Source organism: Otolemur garnettii, unplaced genomic scaffold (genome assembly GCF_000181295.1).
Source record: "Otolemur garnettii isolate 467f Iridium unplaced genomic scaffold, OtoGar3 scaffold00115, whole genome shotgun sequence".
In the NCBI taxonomy this organism is placed as follows: domain Eukaryota; kingdom Metazoa; phylum Chordata; class Mammalia; order Primates; family Galagidae; genus Otolemur; species Otolemur garnettii.
The window spans coordinates 2,848,507-2,864,146 of NW_003852510.1; the positions used below are offsets into that span (position 1 = coordinate 2,848,507).

Genomic DNA, 15,640 nt, shown 5'->3' on the forward strand with positions numbered 1-15,640 from the left:
AAAAAAAAAAAAAGACAAAAAAGACAAAACGCGGCCGCCGCCCAGATCCTGTGCGGCTGTGAGGGGCTCTTCTCGCCGCTGCCGCCCGGGCCGGGCACAGGTTTGGGCGCCGGGCCAGCCTCGCCTGTCTGCAGGTGCCCAGGGTAAAGGCAGCAGGAATGCTAACGCTGGCAAGCACACTGAAGCGCCATGGTGGTCTCAAAGGGTCCCGGACGTCAGCCACAGCATCCGACTCCACTAGGAGGGTTTCTGTGAGAGACAAGTTGCTTGTTAAAGAGGTTGCAGAACTTTAAGCTCATTTACCTTGTCCTTAAATGTAAAGTGCATTTTCCTGATCCAAACCAGCTTCGTTGCTTTCAACTAACTGTAACCCCAGATGAGGGTTACTCCCAGGGTGGAAAGTTTCCGTTTGAAACTGAAGTCCCCCAAGCGTACAACATGGTGCCTCCCAAGGTGAAATGCTTGACCAGGATCTGGCACCCCCACATCACAGAGACAGGTGAAATTTGCCTAAGTTTACTGAGATAACACTCCATCCACGGCACTGGCTGGGCTCCCACACGAACACTGAAGGATGTTGTTTGGGGTGTTTACTGATCTTTTGAATTTTGATGACCCACTGAACATTGAGGTTGCAGAGCATCACCTGCGGGACAAGGAGGACTTCCGGAATAAAGTGGATGACTACATCAAGCGCTACACCAGATGATGACGAGGACGCGTGCAGGCCCATGGACTGGACGCGGCTTGTCTCCAACGTGAAGCAGCAAGAGGCGGCCCCTCCGCTCCCGTCCTCAGGCTCCCTCAGCCCCTCTGGATCGTCCCGGCCCTGTGCCCATGTTGTCCGAAGGAGATCATCTTCATGACTGCCCATTGTAGATGGAGAGTTCAACGTAAACCCAGCAAGAACACGTGTCTGGGCTTCTAAAGAGTTGTCTGCTTACCTTAACAAGTTTACTTTTTTGAAATTGTACTGTATAGGTTGTTGGTGAAATTCTTGAGAAGTTGTAATGAACTCAAAATTGAAGCTACAGCTTGCTTACCCTTTCCCCAAACAAAACTGGTTTCCTGCACAGGTGACGCTAATGATGTGTTCAGTGTAACTTGCAGATTGGCAATAAGAAACCCGCTACAAACTGTGATTGGATGCAAAAAAAAAAAAAAAAAAAAAAAAAAAAAGACAAAACCCGGGCTCAGCCCGGACTCGAAGAACTTTCGGCTCCGGGTCGCAGGTCGGCTCTCGGCACGCGACTGCGGCTGCGCAGAGCGCAGGGCGGGGCGGAGCTAACCCCGCCCCCGGAAGCGGGGCAGAGCCGGCGAGTGGGCGCGGGTGGGCGAGCGCGGCGCGGCGGGGAGGGGCGGTGGCGCCCGGGTGGGGGTGAGCCGGCCATGGAGGAGGAACAGAGCTTCTCGGATATCTACGGCGGTCGCCTAGCCCTGCAGCACCGCTACTACTCCCGGTCCTGCAGGGAGTTCTGCCTCAGCTGCCCTCGCCTTTCGCTGCGTTCGCTCACCGCTGTCACCTGCACCGTGTGGCTGGCGGCCTACGGACTCTTCACGCTCTGCGAGGTAAAGGCTGGTCGGCCCCTCCCCGAGCTCGCAGCCTGGGGGTTCGGCTTCGCTAGGGTCTTTTGGGTCTTGGGTGATGTCTGGACCTTTAGCTGGACTCTCCTACAGTGGTAGGACCTGAGAGCGGGAACTCGCTGGTGTTGGGCAGGCCATGAGGCTGCTGGACAGCTCTTTTCATTACATTTAGTGAAGTTTGTGCTCCTGCCGTACATTCTCCCTCTCCTGGCCGCTGCCACGTTCTGTGGATCTACCAGCATACATCCAGTTATTGCACGACAGTCTAAAACTTTTACTACTGTGTGCTGTGTTTACTGCACCATCGGTTATTTAATTCCAAGAGTTCAAAGATCTGTTTGGTGGGTCGTCCCCCTCATCCATCACTTGTATGTCTCAGAGGTTATTACTGCTAACAGTACCTTACATACTCTTCCACAGATTGTCTTTGATTCCACGGGAGTGCGTGTATGTGTATAGATATGTTATAGTTCTTCCTAATCGCTGTTTTCCAAGGTAATTTAACCAACCCTCCCCCCTCCTCCCAGACCCTTCCCCAATTTCAAGTATTTTCTGAAGAATTATGAAGTTTTTGACATCCGTGGTTTCTGTGCTCAATTTCCTGACTCATTCCTATTTTCTCCGAGCTTTAGTTTTCATAACTCTAAAATGGAATTAATATCTGCCATATCAGCTTCACTGGTCAAATGCAGTAACTTTGTGACAGCCCTTAAATAGAATTGTCCCAGTTGCCCTTTTCAGGATGAGTTCTAGTTCCATCTGTAGAGCCTGAATTGAATATGTTATCCCAGGAGTGATCTGAGCAGAGCTCAGTATAACAGGGCTGTTCTTTTAATGTTTGTAATTTGAATATTGCTTCCATTACTTCATCCATTAGGTTTTTGCTATCAAAGCATATTTCAGAGCATGGTGATTTAGCATTGACATATGCAGAATTAAGACTACCTAATTAATACAAAATTGTATCTAAAAGTTTGTTGATAAATCAGTTAAAATGATTAAGTTGACAGTTCCCTAAAATTTAATTTGTAATATAGTTGAAGTTTATGATAACATAATACTAGCCTGAGTTCTAGCATTGTACGTAGTCATGGGAGGAGGAGGGAACAGATATTTACTACATCTCTCAAGTGCTTTACTGAATTCTTTACTTCAACTGTAGGAGAAAACCAAGGTTCAGAAAGAATAATAACTTATCCAAAGTCCCAAAGTTATTAAGTGGCAGATCCTGGCTTCAAATCCAGGCTATCTGACCCTGAAACCCTTCCTTTTACTTTATACCAGGCGTCCTCAAACTATGGCCCACGGGCCATATGCAGCCCACCTAGGACACGTATCCTGCCTGCCAGGTGTTTTTGCTGCCACTGCCTGTCCTGCTTAGCAGCCAACTCGTCCCGGGGCCTGCCGTCTGGCCCTCCAACGGTCTAAGAGACAGTGAACTGGCCCCTGTTTAAATAAAAAAGTTTGAAGACCCCTGCTTTATACTATAGTATAGCTGATTTTAGGCAAAATTTTCAAGTAGAAGTTAATTTTCATGCCAGTTCAGTTCTGTCTTTTATCTATCTCATCCTGGTGTACCCTACTTATCCCCATCAAGTGTCTAGAACTCAGTGACCTCATCCTCCTTTAAACTCCCCGGCAACACTTTCTGAGGGCCCTATGTATCACAATTTATCTTTCCTCCTATTCAAAACTATTCCCAAGAGTAATAAATATCTGGAGTGGGAAGAAATCTGATTGAAAAGATTTATTCAAACATGGGCTAAACTCTAACCCAAATGAATAGTAAATTGTTATAATTCCAGACAGAGAAATGATGTAGAAAATAATGCAGAACTTGCCCAAGAGTTTGAGGTTGCTGTGAGCTGTGACACAACAGCACTCAACCCAGGGCAACATAGTGAGACTCTGTCTCAAAAAAAAAAAGAAAATCATGCAGGTAGTAGTGAAGGTTTAGGCAAGGATTATCTTATTGAAAAGCTGACAGGGATCTGATCAAGCATTTATTGCTTTTCATCCCTTCATTCCTTCCTGTTTTTGAATTCACAGTTCTATTATTTTTTGTTTGTTTGTTTGAAACGGGGTCTCACTCTATTGCTGAGCTACAACGGTGTGGCATCCTTATAGCTCATTGTAACCTCTCAGCTTCCGGGCTCAAGCAGTTCTCCTATCTGAGTAGCTGGGACTATAGGCGTGTACCAACGCATTAGTTTTTCTATTTTTTGTAGAGAAGAGGTCTCGCTCTTTCTCAGGCTGGTCTTAAACTCCTGACCTCAAGCTGTCCTCCTGCCTTGGAGTCACAAAGCGCTTTGTTTACAGATGTAAGCCACCACACTTGGGCCACAGTTCTGTTAAAGGTTCCAGGTTTTTACCTTATTTATTCCAACCTGGAATATTCTTCCCCTTTTATTTTTTTTTGAAACAGAGTCTCACTATGTTGTCCTGGGTAGAGTACTGTGACATTCCAGCTCACAGCAACCTCAAACTCTTGGGCTTAAGTTTTAACTCTTGCCTCAGCCTCTCAAGTAGCTGGGACTATAGGCACCCACCACAATGCCTGGCTATTTTTTTGTTGCAGTTGTCATTGTTGTTTAGCTGGCCTGGGCAGGGTTCAAACCTGCCAGCCTCCGTGCATGTGGCTGGTGCTGTAACCACTGTGCTACGGGTGTGAGCCTTCCCCTTTTCAACTAAGTTCATCCATCAGTAACCACCACCTTCTCTGCACAAATTAAATCTTCTTTCCTTGGAAGTCATGGGATAGTCCTCTGTGCTTTAATATCTTTCTTTCTCTCTTTTATTTAATTTTTCCTTTGGCACTTAAAGTCAGTATCATAGTATCATCCAGAATACTTTCTATGTATTAATTTTGCCTGTAATAAAGCTATAAGGACCAGGAATGAATTTTATTCCTTTCCATTCTTCCATAATGTTTACTTAGTTCAGATTATGTACAAGACACTGTACCATATGAGGCAGCTGATTAACTCAAAGTTGATCTTTCTGGATCATAAGAAACTTAGCACTGAAGCCTTGGTTTATCAATGAACAAACAGCTATCTAGCACAGATGTCAGCAAATGTTTTCTTTAGAAGGCCAAATAGTAAATATTAGATTTTATTGGGCTCTGGCTCATATTCTTCTTTTTCTTTCTTTCTATGACCCTGTTTAAAACAAAAAAAAAATTTAAAAAATCATTTTTTGCTCAGGGTGGACCAAACAAAAAGCGAATCTTATTGTGGTTGTACAGAAGTAGCAAGGTATTGTCAAAACCAGAGCTAGTCAATAAAGTAGTAAAAACAGATTTTATTCAGAAACTCCTACAATAGGGGAAAAGATACTTCAGTATAGAATTCGAATTCCTTAATTCCAAATACAGCATGAACAGGAGGGGATTTATAGCCAAGGAGCAGGATGGGAGTCAGTGGTTGGAAAATTAATTAATTTTAAAAAGGAAAACCAGTGGTAAGGTGGGATTCTGGCTAAACTGACATGATAGGAGTTTTGCTATAGGCAGGCCAGAGACATCATATAGCAAGGGTTGGAGTTCTCCCTAAACAGACTGCAAGATTCTTTGCAACTGAGTGGGCAAGGCAGTGTCAACAAAGAGCTCATGGGTTGGGGCCTACAGGGCTTCGAGGAGCCTGACTAGGATAGGTTAAGGAGGGTGTTTTGTCAGTACAAAGAATAAAACAACTTCCTGCCCTCAAGGAATGCAGTCCAGAATTACTGAATTTCCTTCATTCTAGATCATCAATGATTTTTTTTTCTTTACCAGCCTTCTGGGAAAAAATAATGGCTTCTGGGGAAAAAAGAAGAGAAAACAATGCTACCTGAGAAAAACACCAATAGAAGAACATGTTTCAACTTCAGAATGTTAAAATGTTCCAAATCAGTGGTTCTCAACCTGTGGGTCATGACCTACAGAATTGTATTAAAGGGTCGCGTCATCAGGAAGGTTGAGAAACACTGTTCTAAATCTGTCTTAGCGTCAAGGATATAAATTATAGACATCATTTTTTGAGCCTTCAACACATACATCATTTAGTCACTGGCAACTACAAGTAACAGAGGATCTGGAAGAATCGCAAGTGATAAGGACCTTTATTTTATTGTTTGTTTATTTATTTATTTTGAGGCAGAGTCTCACTTTGTTGCCCTGGGTAGAGTGGCATGGCAACCTAGGGTCACAGCAACCTCCATCCAGCTCATGGGCTTAAGTGATTCTCTTGCCTCAGCCTCCCAAGTTGCTGAGACTACAGGCACCTGCCACAGCGCCCAGCTATTTTTTTGTTGCAGTTTGGCCGGGGCCAGGTTTGAACCTGCCACCCTTAATATATGGAGCTGGCACCCAACTCACTGAACCACAGGCGCTGACCCTTATTTATTTATTTATTTATTTTTAAGACAGAGCCTCAAGCTGTCACCTGGGTAGAGTGCCATGGTGTCACAGCTCACAGCAACCTCCAACTCCTGGGCTTAAGTGATTCTCTTGCCTCAGCCTCCCAAGTAGGTGGGACTCCAGGCACCTGCCACAACGCCCGGCTATTTTTTGGTTGTAGTTGTCATTTTTGTTTAGCAGGCCCAGGCTGGATTTGAACCCACCAGCTCTGGTGTATGTGGCTGGTGCCTTAGCTGCTTGAGCTACAGGCGCTGAGCCTATTTATTTATTTTTGAGACAGGGTCTCACTGTCATCAGGCTAGAGTGCAGTGGCATCATCATAGTTTACTGTAACCTCCAATCTTGTGATCCTCCTGCCTCAGCCCCCCTAGTAGCTGGGACTGAAGGCAGGGACCTTTATTATTAACAGAACAGTAAGTCATGAAATGTTCTTCTCATCTGTTCAACTCAAAACAGAACAAAGGCTTTTTCCTCATTGCCTAGAGATGACCTGTTATAAAGCACAGATATATGTGGAGGACCACTTGGTAATCTTACTGCCTGTGTCTGGCTCTCTCTTCAGAACAGCATGATCCTCTCTGCTGCCATCTTCATCACCCTCTTAGGCCTCCTTGGTTACCTCCATTTTGTGAAGATTGATCAGGAGACTCTGTTAATCATTGATTCCCTGGGCATCCAGATGACTTCATCCTATGCTTCAGGCAAAGAAAGCACTACTTTTATAGAGATGGGCAAGGTCAAGGATGTTATCATTAATGAGGCTATTTACATGGTAGGTATTTAAGAAGTAAGTATTAATATTACAGGCCTCTCTGGAGGAAGTAGCTAACTCATGGGGTGTTCCAGGAGTAAACACTGTACATAGAGTGAGGGCTCTCTGTTCCAATAGTTCTTTTCTTTTTGGCTGGTATATCTGCAAACCATAGAAGTGAAACTTGTACAGATAAATTCCTTTATTTTTAAAGAGATGACACAGGTTTTCATGGATGGGGAGTCAGCATTTCAACTTTGTCTTGTATCCCAGCTTCAGAATCATCTCTGGTTTGTTTCACCTTTTCTTTCTTTTTTTCATTTTTGGTCTTTTGTTCATTTAAAGAAACAATGTACTTCTCCCCCACTTTCAAAAGCTGTTATGTGTTCTACTTCTCAGACATCACTATTTATGAAAAAGTATTGTACCTTAACTTGAAGGAAAAGAAGGCAAAATGAGTTTCACTTAGATCCCTGCTGTTGGGTTTTTTTCTTCTTACAGCAGAAGGTGATTTACTACCTCTGCATTTTATTGAAAGATCCAGTGGAACCAAATGAGATATCCCAAGTAGTACCTCTCTTCCAGGTGAGCATAGAAACTACCTTTCTTCACGAAACCCTCTGCCTTTTCCTCCTCCTGAATATCCACTGCCACTTCTGTTCAGTAGGAATGTAAACTTCTGTTGTTTGTGTTGGAGATAACTGATAGCTATCTTTGGTGAGAATTAGGATTTTAGTTATTTCATAAATTCCTCTCTGAAGCAAATGGAGACTTTCAGAAATATTCGGAGTTAATGCAGATTTTTTATCTTATATTATTTTTGAGACAGAGTTTCATTATGTCACCCTTGGTATAGTGCCGTGATGTCACAGCTCAAAGCAACATCAAACTCTTGGGCTTAAGCGATTCTCTTGCCTCAGCCTCCCGAGTAGCTGAGACTACAGGCACCCGCCACAATGCCTGGCTATGTTTTGGTTGTAGTTGTCATTGTTATTTAGCTGGTCTGGGACGGGTTCAAACCCACCAGCCTCGGTGCATGTGACTGGCACTGTAACCACTGTGCTACAGCTGTTGAGCTATGTTGCTAGCTTTTTTTTTTTTTTTTTTTTTTGCAGTTTTTGGCCAGGGCCGGGTTTGAACCCACCACCTCCAATATATGGGGCCAGAACCCTACTCCTTTGAGCCACATCTGCCGCCCCCATATTGCTAGCTTTTTAAATCATGCTCAGGTCATTTTTTATTTTGTTCTTACAAAAGACATTTATACAAATAGGATTATAATAAATTATTTTCTAGGTAGATATGTACATATTTATATGTACAGTTAATCCTGCCTCACTGCCCTTCCTTTTCAAAGGATTTAAGACAGCTAAGATAAAAAATTTATTTTGCATTATTCTTCAAAATTATTAATGCTTATAAGTAGTTGTATAGATTTTTAGTGTATGAGATTGACCTTCAGAGATTGGACTTTACCAAACTTTTGGGAATTTGTACTTGTTTTTGTATAGTTTTGGCTCATGATGGAGTTAGCTGTTTTTTAGTTTAATACATTGGTTAAGGCATTTTAAAGTCATTAAATTTGGGGCATCGCCTTTGGCTCAAAGGAGTAGGGCACTGGCCCCATATACTGGAGGAGGTGTATGCCAAAAATTGCCAAAAAGAAAAAGTTATTAAATTTTTATCTCTTTAAATGATAGAATTTTCATATTTCCTTATGTTATCTATCAATATTTCCTTTTATTTTAAATTATCCATCTTTTCTTTTCTCTCTCTTTTTTCTTTTTTTTTTTTTAGACAGAGCCTCAAGCTGTCCCCCTGAGTAGAGTGCTGTGGCATCACAGCTCACAGCAACCTCTAACTCCTGGGCTAAAGTGAGTCTCCCGCCACAGCCTCCCAAGTAGCTGGGATCACAGGCGCCCGCCACAATGCCCGGCTATTTTTTTGTCGCAGCCATCATTGTTTGGTGGGCTCGGGCTGGATTTGAACCCGCCACCTTTAGGTGTATGTGGCTGGCACCTTAGCCACTTGAGCCACAGGCACCGAGCCTTCCATCTTTTCTATTAGCCAAATAGAATCTAAAGTAGATATTATACATTGCTAATAATTCTTTATATATTTTTAATAATTATTCATATATTTTGGGTACCAAATGTTTATTGAATATCCTTACCACATCTGTTTTCCCCCATTTTGTACCTTTTTTATTAATTTTGGTTGTGTTACATTTAATTGTACAAAATATTTTTCAGTATTTATGTATTAAACTGCCTTTGTCTCTAAGGATGAATTTTACAACTTGCAGCATTTCTGAAGAAGGTCAGTCCTTGTTTTTCTTTCTTTTTTTTTTGCAGTTTTTGGCTGGGGCTGGGTTTGAACCCGCCACCTCCGGCATATGGGACTGGCGCCCTACCCTTTTGAGCCGCAGGCATCATCCTTAATCCTTGTTTTTCATCTTGCTTGGTCTTAACTGATGGAGGTCCTAACATTTAGACAGATTAAAAAGCTGTCTTTTGATCTCTTGTCTTGCACAATTCACAGGCTGGGCTATGGGCCTAACTGGGACTCTTCCCAACAAGGTCCTCTGAGACCTGAACTTCTTACTTCTCTGAGCTCACCCATGTACCACTGAGACTACTTGATGTGGGTGAGAGATTGAGGTTGTATGTATATACAGCACCTTGAGCATTGTCTTATGTTCACCTTGACTCTTCATTTCTCCCCTTTGGAATTCAGAGTGCCAAGCCACGGCTGGACTGCTTGATTGAAGTGTACAGGAGCTGCCAGGAGATCCTGGCACACCAGAAAGACACATCAACAAGTCCATGAGTCCCAGCATTCAGAAAGCCAGTATTGTCTTCCGTGGGAGATGACTACTAAGCCCCAGTGGCTGGCTTATTTTCTGTACTCTGAACCATCCGCTGGACACAGCCCTAGGACATAGTGGATGTCAGCGCCATAGAGCAGGTGACTGGAAATCTAACTCAATGCTTCTTTTTATTATAGTGTTTCCCTTGTAAGGTTCTGCCCACTTTTCTAACAGGAGAGAGACCAAAAGTAATTTGGCAAAGAGCACTTTGTGAGATTCCTAAGCATATTCAAGTTTACTTTGTGTTGATATTTGTTGAGTTAGACAGGGGAAAACTGATACCAAATCTCTCAAGAAAAAGTATAATTTCCAATTGCACAGAACCGGTGTATAAAGTTAGGGAAAAAAAAAAAAAAGAAGCCCTTTTGGTACTTGTTAGCAGTACCTGTCCACCTCACTCCTGTGTTCTGTACAGGGTTGATTTCTTATGACTCTTAATAAACAGATCTTCCAAAACACACAGTAATTACCTGGTTCACAGACAGGTGCTTTTTATTGACAGACAAGATCATGGCATTTCAGTAATGGATGTCAAGCTCATTAACACTTTTCTGTTACTCAGCATTTTCTATTGTTTAAAAGCTGCTTTTTGCCAAGAGGGATGAGACAAAAGGCCAGAAAGAAATTTGACTTTGGTTTTCAGACATGGGACTTCCATGTTAAAGAAGAATAAATAAACAAACTATAGAAGCCTTTGTTTCTAAGGCAGTTTCTTCTGTATAATATTAATAAACTTAAGGGAAAATTCTAAAGGTTGGGAAGGAGAGTGGGGAAAATAATTTGACCCCCAAATTCAGTATGAGCACAGCTCTGTTTTTGCTTACTCTTCTTTGGAATCTTGGCTTTCTTTCCTGGGTAGATAATACATATTATCCGTATTGTCCTCAGAGACACTCAAGATGTTATAGACCAGAGCTGTAATCTCTTTTACACAAGCCCTGTGGGAATTATCCAGGACCCTGTGGCACACGTGACTTATTCGAGGTAGAAATATCAAGTTAGATCCCCAGATCCTGGGGTGAAAGATAGGTATAGAAATGGCTGTGAAACTATCTGCTTTACAGAGTCAAGTTCATTTTAAAAAGGCAGAGAATCTGATGTGCTTTTTTCATCGTGCTTATCAATTTTTTTTTTTTTTTTGAGACAGAGTCTCACTATGCCACCCTCAGTAGAGTGCTGTGGTGTCACAGCTCATAGCAACCTCAAACTCTTGGGCTTAAGCGATTCTCTCACCTAAGCCTCCCAAGTAGCTGGGACTGCAGGCGCTTGCCACAATACCCAGCTATTTGTTTGTTGCAGTGTCATTGTTGTTTAGCAGGCCCGGGCCAGGTTCGAACCTGTCTGCCTCAGTATATGGAGCCAGAGCCCTAACCACTGAGTTATAGGCACCGAGCCAGGCTTACCGAGTTTTAAAGGGTGAGAGAGCGGACACTCAAAGCAGCTGAGGTGTTCAGACAGACTAGTTCCCACCTTGCAATTTTTGCAGTGTGAGACATACACACATTGTTGAGGTGAAAGGCTTGGTTTTGGGGTGCTACTGCTAAACCCACACAGTTTTCAGCACTTTACTGACAAATGTTAAGGCTATCTTAGAGCTTTGAATTAAAACTCAGTTTCTCTGAGGTTGGAAAATCAGAGTATGAACTCTTTCGTTTTATTTTCTCCTGTTTGGGGAAGGCTTAGACAGAGATCATCTCTGTACTCAAGTCTGAGGGGGACTATCGTGTTATCAGATGCTCTTAGGCTAGAGCAAATACCACGTTATGTGCCCCCTGCCCTCAAACTAATTCCTAGCGAAGTTCGCTAGAAGTCTGTAAGAGCATATCCAGGCCTACCAGCCTGGGGCATCTTCTGTGTTCCTGACTCAGCTTGGTTGGTCTGACAGAGTCCTTTTGCTTGGTTTCCCAAAGAATGGGGAAACAAATCATGACCACATGTCCTACAGTAGTAAGCACAGCCTTTGCTGAGCCCCGTCCAGTGGTTAGAATGAGAGGGGAGGGGTCACATCAAACCTCCTCCATGTCCTTGCTTGGACACTGGTACTGGGTTTGGCTTATAATCCAGTGTGAGGGAAAAGAACTTGGATCTTAGTAGGGATAGTGTGTTGTCCTGGAAAGGTAAGAGCAGCTGCCCCAGAAGGGGCACTGCAAATGCCTACAAACCAATAACACAGAAAAGTGAGTCTATTCCTTTTTCTCCAGTCGTGCCAACACCTTTCCTATTGGGGAAAGGCCGTCCAGTTTTAGTGAGTTCTATGCTTTTGTCAGAGTTTAGGTGAATTAGAAATTTTACTCGTATTCCGTTCAAGGATGTTGAAAACTTCAAGTATAAATCTCCACGAGGACACATGCACATAAAAAATATTAGCTTCCTTGAGAGTGTCAGTGCAGAAAGCCCCAATTACAGCACTGATGCTCTCAGTAACAGTAGACCATCCCTGTCTATGTCTAGAAATCAGGTAGCATCTAGAGTCATTATTCTTAAGAAAAAAAAAGAGTAAGTGGTTTTTACATTGGGTCTGGATTTTTAAAATCCCTGAAACCATTGTAAGGCACCTAGAGGGTAAAGGTTTCAGAGACAATGAAGTACACATTCCACAGAACAAACAGGGGCTGTTAGACCCATCACAGTAGTGTCATACCCCAGGATATACAGTCTAATCCCAGAGGCATCAGTGGTGGTGGGGAAAGGGAGAGAAATATTCACAGCAATGTTGGCCCCTTTGTAGCACGGGGAACTGAAGCAAAGAGCTGTTGTCCATCCAGGTCCCACAGCTGACGGGCTACAGGTGGGTTGGTGGATGGGTTCACAGTTGCAGAGCAGTGGTTCATGTAGCTGGCCATGATGAAAGTAGCTTCTGCAATCTAAGGAGAAGTCAGAGAAGTGAAGGAATTGAACTAGCCTTGGCTTGAATCCTAACTTTCTCACTTACTAGCTGTATTATATTGGGTATATAACTTTCCTAGGCCTTGATTACTTTAATCTCTTAAAATACCTACCCAGAAGAAAAATTCAAAGGCATCATTACTGTGAGATTCACAGGCCTAGTGAAATGGGCATTGGTTCAGAAGTCCTCTGAGATGCACAGTACCCTCCCGAGGAAAAGAGGACCAATGATGTGCTCTGGTTAGTGCTACAGCCAGGTAAGGGGGCTTTCTTGGGTAATGGATCTGGATGTCCTCTCCTTTAGCAGGGTGGCAATAAAAGGAGGAGTTTGGCAAACTTGAGGGTTAAAGTGGAGAACAACCGGGTTTCCAGTTACTCTCAGAAAGGAGTCAGACACAATAGATTAGAACTGAGGTTTCTGAGCCTTTGTAATTGTTACTTTTGCTGGTCACCTGGTCACCATTTCCTGTACTGAGTAGAAGAAATACAGTTCCTAAAGCAAAAATCTTTTTGCTGCCTTCAAGACCACAAGGAAGAAGCACTGTGGAGACTGTCCACTTTGTACCTAGTTTTGGGTCAGCAGAACGCAGGGATAAGATGAGTGTACCTTACAGAGGAAGCTGCCCTTCCCTGGGGCCTACTGCAAATAAGAGAAGAGCAAGTGGGCACCCCTGTCAGGACTCACATGCTGGGACTGAGAATCACAGTGAAGAGCACCGTATTAGCTAGACCAATGTCAATTCACCCTTCGACCAAGGGAGGTGGCTCACACCTGTAATCCCAGCATTCTGGGAGGCTGGGGGCGGATGGATTGCTTGAGCTTAGGAGTTTGAGAGCAGCCTAAGCAAAAATGAGATCCCATCTTTAAAAATAGCCATGTTTTGTAGTGGGTGCTTGTAGTCCCAGCTACTTGGGAGGGTGAGGTAAGAGGATTGCTCAAGCCCAGGAGTTTGAGGTTGCTGTGAGCTGTGATGCCACAGCACTCTACCCAGAGCCATGGAATAAGACTCTGTCTGAAAAAAAAGTTAGTTCCCTCCTAACTAGTTCTTCTACCTAATAGCTCAGCAGTGATACTGAGATGCAAATCCTCCAGAACCATTTGGAATCACAAATATAAATAATTTTATTTGGGGCAGGGCCCATCTAGAATACTATCATAACTCCAGTTTCCTCTAAGCTCCAAGCCCCACCGTATCATACCAGATCAGAGAAAAATATTTTAGCAGCTGTCAGACCCACCTTGGGAGCAGCCATCTGGAAGATCAACTTCTCAATGTGGATTTTTCCAGAGCTCTGGTCTGGAATGGATCTAATCACAAGCATGAAGTCATCCCTGCAGCCACCAAAGGTTGTCACTGAAGAGTAGGGGTAAGTGACGTGCACTTGCTGTGGAAGGGAGCCAGTTAGTTCTGGGGAAACTTTCCACCTATCCCCAGCATCCCCTGTCTCGTCAAGGCACAGATAGCCTTAACCAAGAAGGGAGAACTCTGAGGTGTCATAATTTGGAGATCACCATCTTGAATGTCCACAAGCTTTGTCTAGACTAGAGGATAGCAACTTGGGTAGGGATAGGGGAACCATAATCATTTATCTCAGGCCTTTGATTCTAGAGAGGAGAAGAAAAGACAAGTGTTCAGGAGGAGGAGGGGTCAGGGAGACATCCCTTATCCTCCCATACCATAGTGTTGTGGTCCAGGACGCTGACACCATCTTCATTCACCGCAATCCACACCAGAGAGTTTTCTTTGGGAGCCATTGGGGCAGGCTGAGAAAATAGGAAAATTCTATCAGACATATCTACAGTGAGAGATTCCCAACTAAAAAACTTTATGAGAGAGAAGCAAATCCAGGGATCTGAAGATTGTATTTGTACAGCATTCAGAGTAAACAGATAAGGTTGCTTGTGGCAGAAGGCATCTGGCCTTGGGGGTCTGGCCACCTACTAACCATCTCAAGGGTGGAAAGGATGACTCTTGTGGCACACCTAGAACCCACACTGCCGCAGTACACTAGATGGAAGTTCTGTGCCACAGAACATAAGCCACCCCTGCCTCCTCTGTCATGGACATAGGGAATAGGCTTTTTCCCAGTTCTCAGAAACATAGTATTCCACCTAGTCTCTCGGCTGACATGCATGTGGCCTCAACCAGTTTCCTAGGGACTATAAAAGAAATAGGAAAGCAGCAATGCTATCTTGGCAGGGCACGGTGACTCACGCCCATAATCCTAGCATTCTGGGATGCTAAAGTGGGAGGATTACTTGTGCTCAGGAGTTTGGCACCAACCTGAGCAAAAATAAAAGAAACTCTATCTCCACTAGAGAAAAATAAAAGAAATACACTCTTACAGTCTTTAGCCCTACCAGTAAGAAAGTGACCACTTAGTGGATGTATCCTGCAATGACTAAATTTTCAGTGGCCAGGCTACAGTAGGTAATCCAGAAGATCTATCTCGCCTACCCAAGAGGAAGACAGATGAACATGTCACCTTTTCCAGAAGCTTTTCCCAACCTCCCACCACTTCCAAGACCAAGACTTTCCAAGACTTTCATTTTATGTCTTTATAACAACCTTGTACTCTTCCTTCACTGTACTTGTGACAGCTTATGAAAAAATTTTATATATATACACATGTATATATAGAGAGAATGAATATGCATATGCTTATTTGATGAATGTGTATCTCCCCCGCTAGACAGGAAGCTCTGTGAAGGCAAGGACTGAGTCTGATTTGCTTACTTCTCACAACCTCTAACAACCAGCATTGGAAATAGCAGAAGCTAGCGCAACAACTATTTATTGAATGAACAAGTGAATGTCCATTTTCTCATTGGTAGCTTTAGTGACAGGATCACCATCTAGCTTTGAGCACAGGGAACTGCCTGTGATTATCTACAAAGTTCATGTACACCAGATACCCAGTGAAGAAAAGTTCCCACTGAAACTACTCCTGGCCACCTAGCTTTCACCAGTACCTGAGTGGCGTGATTCCCACGTGCCATGCCACACCAGGGGAGGTGTATTTGTTTAGGTTACACACTGTTCTATCTTCCAGACTTTTTTTTTTTTTTTTTTTGAGACGGAGCCTCAAGCTGTCCCCCCTGGGTAGAGTGCCATGGCATCACGCTCACAGCAACCTCCAACTCCTGGGC

The 15,640-nt window shown here is 43.6% G+C and overlaps 2 protein-coding genes and 1 pseudogene across 3 annotated transcripts in view; 2 read left to right on the forward strand and 1 right to left on the reverse strand.

Annotated features, from left to right (window-relative positions):
* Positions 1-158: 158 nt before the first annotated feature.
* Positions 159-709, forward strand: LOC100951069 (annotated as a pseudogene).
* A 584-nt stretch (positions 710-1,293) lies between these two features.
* On the forward strand, positions 1,294-10,285 carry PIGH (phosphatidylinositol glycan anchor biosynthesis class H). Of its 2 annotated transcripts, none has more exons than XM_003797380.3 (4): positions 1,294-1,569; positions 6,546-6,755; positions 7,236-7,319; positions 9,471-10,285. In XM_003797380.3, exons 1-4 carry the CDS (start codon positions 1,390-1,392, stop codon positions 9,561-9,563), a joined length of 567 nt encoding a protein of 188 aa, XP_003797428.1. In that variant the 5' UTR covers positions 1,294-1,389; the 3' UTR covers positions 9,564-10,285. The 2 variants fall into 2 exon arrangements, with proteins under 2 accessions (XP_003797428.1, XP_023373394.1); XM_023517626.1 differs by having other exon boundaries at positions 1,307-1,569; positions 7,239-7,319.
* Positions 10,286-12,241: 1,956 nt separating this feature from the next.
* The window catches only part of PLEKHH1 (pleckstrin homology, MyTH4 and FERM domain containing H1), a 56,575-nt gene continuing 53,176 nt past the window's right edge, over positions 12,242-15,640 (reverse strand). The window contains exons 26-28 of the mRNA XM_012809881.2: positions 14,168-14,254; positions 13,729-13,875; positions 12,242-12,467 (exon numbers count right to left, since the gene is read on the reverse strand). Coding sequence (XP_012665335.1) covers positions 12,306-12,467; positions 13,729-13,875; positions 14,168-14,254 — 396 coding nt within the window. The 3' untranslated portion in view covers positions 12,242-12,305. The remainder of the gene's footprint in view (positions 12,468-13,728; positions 13,876-14,167; positions 14,255-15,640) is intronic.

Excerpts from the sequence above, each read along its gene's own strand:
- PIGH (XM_003797380.3), top strand. The coding sequence starts at position 1,390 with ATGGAGGAGGAACAGAGCTTCTCGGATATCTACGGCGGTCGCCTAGCC. Across the intron at positions 1,570-6,545 it reads GACTCTTCACGCTCTGCGAG|AACAGCATGATCCTCTCTGC; the intron begins GTAAAGGCTGGT and ends CTCTCTCTTCAG. Across the intron at positions 6,756-7,235 it reads TTAATGAGGCTATTTACATG|CAGAAGGTGATTTACTACCT; the intron begins GTAGGTATTTAA and ends TTCTTCTTACAG.